The sequence below is a fragment of the Podarcis melisellensis genome (genome assembly GCF_964234715.1).
Source record: "Podarcis melisellensis genome assembly, chromosome: 10".
In the NCBI taxonomy this organism is placed as follows: domain Eukaryota; kingdom Metazoa; phylum Chordata; class Lepidosauria; order Squamata; family Lacertidae; genus Podarcis; species Podarcis melisellensis.
Window position 1 is genome coordinate 1,631,561 of NC_138542.1, and position 6,000 is coordinate 1,637,560.

The window sequence follows — 6,000 nt, forward strand, 5'->3', positions numbered from 1 at the left end:
TAAAGGTCCAAGTATTCTTAGTGTGTTATATCTGTGTGTCTACCTACATTTAAAAAAAAAATCCTTGCAAATGAAGCTGATCTTTTTTTGCCTCTTCTTCATTCACAATTTAGTAGGTTCACTTCCAGCCAAATAAAATGGGCCCTTGATCTTTCATTCCCACTGCTACATTTTGAGCAGCTGGAGTTGTGAGGGAGTATCTTTCATAAATTTCCTTTTTGAACTTCTGCATATATACACTGGTGTTCTGGACTTCAGGGAGCTGGAAATGAAAGGCAAGATTAATCTGAAGAAGGCCTTCCTGGTGACAGCTCTGCTTTTCAAGTTGCTCGTCACCCTGAGCTTTTTTGCACTTTCCAGGCAAAACAAAAGCCTCTACATGTAACATTAGTCTTCAAGCATCACCTTTATGCATGAACTTTCTCACTGTACATTTAACAGTCTTCTGTTTCTTAGTGGATGCTTCTTTTATAATATCGGGTCTTCTAATTGAACTGTTGATATTTCCTGTTCCATTTTATTTTATCAGTATTTGAGAGCTTATGTAGCAAGAGTACTGATTCCCACTAATAGCAAAAAGGGGCAACGGGAGGCCCCTAGGCCAAGACCACCTTCACCCAGCTTGCCAAACAAAGGGCAACAGAGCATTTATGTAATAGAACCTGCCAGCAGGCCACCTCAGTGAACTCCAGTCTTCCAATGGCCCTCCTGGAAAGTCAGTTGTTTTTGTCCTTCAGAAATGTCTTAACTCTTCTACAATATTTTGAGGCTTTTTCCTAATACAATGTACATTTGGAAAATACAATTTAAAATGTGTATTAAAAAGCCATTGATAAAGTAGAAATACCAAGTGAGTGATCCTTCCCAATGTGATCCTTTTGAGGCTTTGGGGGGGGGGTCAATTATTTGAAATATACTGCGCTAATTAGGTACACACAATGGTGATTTCAAATTGACATCTCTTGCTTATTGCCTCCCCTTATTAGGACTATCCATCATTCCGTTGTACAAACAGCAACCTTACGGTTCAGCCTAGCCCGTATCTCAGCTACAGGCTGCCCAAAGATTTTGTAGACCTTTCCACTGGGGAAGATGTTCACAAATTAATTGACCTGCTCAAACTGGTAAGTAAGTTTCCTAACTGAGGAGCATATCTTTAAGTTTCTAAGGTAACTGCAAACAGGCACTTATTTGGTTCAGAGGTTAGTTCACATCTGTATGTGTCATTTTATTTCTCATGTTGGTCTCCTTCCCACCTGGTGGATAATACAATGGTTTTGTTGGTGGAGGTCGATTTGTTGAGGTTATTTGTAGACTAATTTCCACATGGTGCTCAGTGATCAAGTGATGTGAGACTCAATCAAAATTGTTTTCAGCTCTTTTATTTTTTACAGCACTGTATTGGCCCGAATATAAGACGCAGGCGCAAATAAGCCACACCTTTAAAATTCAAGGCTGATTTGCGGGTGCAGCCCGCCTCCTGGCACTCCAGGCACAACCTTCCCAAGCCGGCTCCGGGGGAGGCTTGGGAGTAGTGGGCAGGCGGGCTGTGCGCCACTGCCACGCACTCCTGGGCTGCTCTCGGGGGGGGGGGCATGTGGTAAGGTCACAAATATAAGCCGCACTTTAACTTTTCACAGCCCGAATTTGGGGGAAAAGTGTGGCTTATATTTGGACCAATAAGGTATATCAGTTTCTAGGTGAATTTTTATATTTCATCATATATTTGGTAAACTCTTACAGGGTCTCTCTGTTTTCATTTAGATTCTGCCTTTCCTGGTCTTTTTAGTACTGGTTGCTTGGGGTAATAAGGGACAAGAGTCATTTTGTGTAGAGGGAAGAATTTTGGCAAGCACAACTTCTCCAACCCAGTTGCTACAGTGATGTTGGGTGCCGTGACATTTTAAATTTTAGGTTCACAATCCAAAAGTAGATCCTAAGCTCTGGGCAGACTTTCTGTCTCTCCAGCACTTTTAACTGAATTGTGCCATCCAGTGTTTCCAAACTTTTTAAAATAAACACCATGATGATCAGGCAAAATGACAAATGCAAATATTTAGTCACTATATACCATCTTTGTATATAGGAGTCATATAGGTTTTAGTAGCCCATTTCAATAAAGGGATACATATTTAGTACCCACAATTTGCTGGCTTTTTTGTAGCCAGGAATGGAGTCTTTAAATGCCTACTTAAATGATTATGAATATATTAAGGCTACATTTCAGAGCAACAGTTCTGAAGTGGTGTTCATTAAGCTGCTGCAAAGGCACATTTCCTTACATAAGGAGGGCCTTTGCAAGGTCACAAGCGTAGTTTGAAAGTGACAGCCCTCCCCTCTTGATTGTCTCCAGCCTTAAGTATATGTCTCAGTATCTGGAGGTTCTGTTTACTACAATGTCTAAAAACAGTTGACAGACTTAACCTCTTTGTATCTGTCAGTTCCTTTTTTGAAACTGTCTAATCCTTGTGGCCATTGTTTCATATAGTGACGGAGAATTCCATGACTATTGCCAATCTATTTATTTGGATAGTCCTGAATTTTTAGATGTGGGACACCTGGATTGCCAGTAGTACATGTGAAAAGGATCTGGGGGTCTTAGTAGAACACAAGCTTAACCTGGGTCAGCAGCGTGATGCAGCAGCAAAAAAGCCAGGGCTATTTTTGTTTGTTTGTTTGTTTATTAGATTTCTATACCACCCTTCATCATAAGATCTCAGGGTGGTTCACAGAATAAAATTAAAGATAAAATCAAGTAAATAAGTAAAACAAAACATAGAATCATAGAGTTGGAAGGGACCCCAAGGGGCATCTAGTCCAACCCCCTGCAATGCAGGAATTTCAGCTAAAGCTTCCAAGACATATGGCTATCCAGCCACTGTTTAAAAAGCTCCAAGGAAGGAGAATCCACGATCTCCGGAGGGAGACCGTTCCACTGTCAAACAGCTCTTACTGTCAGAAAGTTCTTCCTGATGTTGAGTCAGAATCTCCTTCCGTGTAACTTGAAGCCACGGGCAGGAGAAAACAAGCTTGTTCCCTCTTCCATGTGACAGCCCTTGAGATTCTTCAAATGAATATTACAGGGAGTTCTTTTTGGTCTGATACAGACTGAGATGCTGAAAATGACATTTCTCCTGTTGTTTTTGTTTTTATGAGGTTAAAAACTTTTTACTCTTCCCCACCACTTTCTCCCCTTGTACAGCATTGTTACTTCATGGCTGTGAATAAAAAAGTAGAAACTACATTACTTAATCACATTAGAGAAACACTTTAGATTTTCCTTAGAGGTGAATGTGATTTGAAGGAGGGTTCACCTACTTGTGCCTCTTCAAGGGAGATAATATGGGAATATAATTTGATTGTTTCCCCCAAAAACCCATTCATAAGCTGTCTTTCCAGGGGCAAGTTGGGAGAATGTAGGTGTGTTTATGCTTAAGTAGGGTTGCCATATTTCAAGGGCAATCGCCTGATAGCCCCTTCGCCACTGCCACCGCCGAGCCCAAGCTGCTTATGCCTGAGCCTGAACCAGAGCTGCCCACACACTTCTTTTTTTAAAAAAAAAATCCAAGACATTTGCTTTAAAATGTAAAATTCTCCCCGGGTGGGCATGTAGGATCCCCCAAAGAGGACATGTCTGGGAATTCCTGGATGTATGGCAACCCTATGCTTAAGTTTTCCTCAAACTACTTTCAAGTCTCAAAAACTACTTTGTGCTTCTGTGCTTAGAATGACTGCAAGCTTAGGCTGGCTATTTGGTAACTGGTTTCCAGCTTTTCTCAGCAAATTAGGCATATTGATCACACAGAGGAAGACGTTGAGGCTTTCATTTTTAATCAGTCAATTTCCTGCCATTCTAACAAGGTTAATCATATCACTCCTCAGGCAGAAGGAAAAGGCTAAATAACTATTGGCAACAGCATTGAGTGAAATCTTATCAAAAGCATTTCATTGAGTGCTTTCTTGTTGTTCAGTCGTTGGTGGTTGCAGGTGGAGGTGGGGGGATATTAGCTAATCCAAAAGAAATTTATCCATCTGAAGTATTGTTCCAAAAGAACATCCATTTACTTAAGGTTGTATATTTTGTACTGTACACTTGTTAAATCTAGTCTTGATCTAATAACAGGACATGCCTTCAGGCTTTACAGAAGATCTCTTAGTGGTAGAACACAGGGTTTAGCTTAAAAGCCTCCGATGTGTCATGAAATCTTTAGTTCCAAAGCTTGTGAAGGTAGCTTGTCGGGTTATCAAAAAAGCTGCAAGCTTCCCTGCTGATCTCCCCCCCCCCCCGAGTGCTTTCATAAGAGTTGAAAGGACTGGAGCTGAGTTACAAAGTGACCTTTGTTATTAAGGTCACATCATGAAAATTGGGACAGGCCATTCCATGCAACGGCTGGATTAACCCGACAAGGCCATTGATGCATTAGCAATCTCAACTGAACTATTCATTATGTCCCTGCAGAACATGCTGTGGGGGGTGGCGGGGGTGGGGAGAGTGGGTCACTAAACAGCATGTGCATTTAATGATGCACCCATCAGTTCAGGAAGAAGAAGAAGAGAGTGTTAGATTGAGCATGGAAGAGCTTCAAGTGTGATGTCACTTAACCAGGAAGTCATTATTATGAGTGTTCCGTTCCCCTGCAGTTCCCTGCTTTAAAAGAGAGGTCTTTATTTAGTCTTTTTTAAAAAGCCCTTTGATGTTAGTTCTTTCTGATAATTGATTCTCCTCTCTTGAATTATGTAGATTTTAGTGAGCATTGCTAATATTGAATTATGCAAAACATTTAAAAGTAACGTGTCCAAATACTCCTGTCTCTGTGGCTTTAGAAGGGGGATGGGAAACCTCCCCCCCCCCTCTAGAGAGCTGTGCTCCTTTGGGGGCCACATGCTGGTGGTGGGCAGGATCAGAACCAAGAGTGGACAGGCCATTCCCTCCTTCAGCCACCGCCTTTTTTCCTTAGCCTTTTCCTCCCTGCCCAGGCAGGCAGGCAGGCAGCCAGGGGAAGGGGCCGCTTGCTCTTGCCCAAGGGCTCGGCTGCAGAGGGCTCTTTTGCTCTCCTTCCATCCGTTTCAGCTCTCCTGCCCTCTTCTCTCCCTCGGGGAATGTAGGCAGTGGGAAATGTGTTGTCTCCTCTGGAAAATAGTTGTAGCATTGAATTCAATATAATTTCATTTTCTTGGTTATCCTAACAGAAACGAAATCAGCAAGATGATGAAGAATCATGAAACGTGGGGCGAAATTGGAATAAGAAACAAGGCCACAACTTCATGGGGAAAGATAGCATTTTTGACACCACAAGCTCTGAGAACATTAGCTCTTTAATATTATTCCCACAACCCCGTGATGATTCTGATCTTGTGTGGGCACTTCATTGAATAAATCTGTTTTAAGCTGACTTTGCAGTATTACAAGGGAGACAGCTGGTTCTCGCTTAACATTGCTGGGTCTCCCCTTTCCCTTGATGACAACTTTTTATTTCACAACTCGCTACAACCAAGAGATCTGTTGTTGTTGTTTTTTGCTGTAGTGCTATCCTCTAAAACTATTTATTTATGCAGTGGTACCTTGGTTTAAGAACAGCTTAGTTTATGAACAACTTGGATTAAGAATGCTGCAAACCCAGAAGTAGGTTTGTGAACTTTGCCTTGGAATAAGAACATGCTTCGCTTCCTGTTGAGTGTGTTCCATTTGTAAATTGAGTTTCCCGCTGCTATGGGAAAGCACACCTTGGTTTAAGAACGCTTTGGTTTAAGAACAGACTTCCAGAACGGATTAAGTTCGCAAACCAAGGTACCACTGTATTCTAGTTTATTGGCCACTTGTTCATAAAAATATCTAAGCAGTGAACAAAATATGTAACAAATACATAAAAATCATCATAAATACAATGTGTAAAACCCCTTCATTATAACAGTGCTACAAGCATAACAAATAATATGTCAGTTGACAAAAGGTTTCAGCAGGCATCTGAAATAGAAAAAGGCTAATTGTCAGTGGAGCCA

General features: G+C 41.4%; 1 protein-coding gene across 4 annotated transcripts in view; it reads left to right on the top strand.

Moving 5' to 3' along the window:
• Nucleotides 1-5,393, top strand: part of CDC123 (cell division cycle 123) — a 46,275-nt gene extending 40,882 nt beyond the window's left edge. For all 4 annotated transcript variants that reach the window (XM_081927860.1, XM_081927862.1, XM_081927861.1 and 1 more), the window contains 2 exons: nucleotides 987-1,124; nucleotides 5,191-5,393. In XM_081927860.1, the coding sequence (XP_081783986.1) occupies nucleotides 987-1,124; nucleotides 5,191-5,223 (171 nt within the window). In that variant the 3' untranslated portion in view covers nucleotides 5,224-5,393. The remainder of the gene's footprint in view (nucleotides 1-986; nucleotides 1,125-5,190) is intronic.
• Nucleotides 5,394-6,000: the final 607 nt, after the last annotated feature.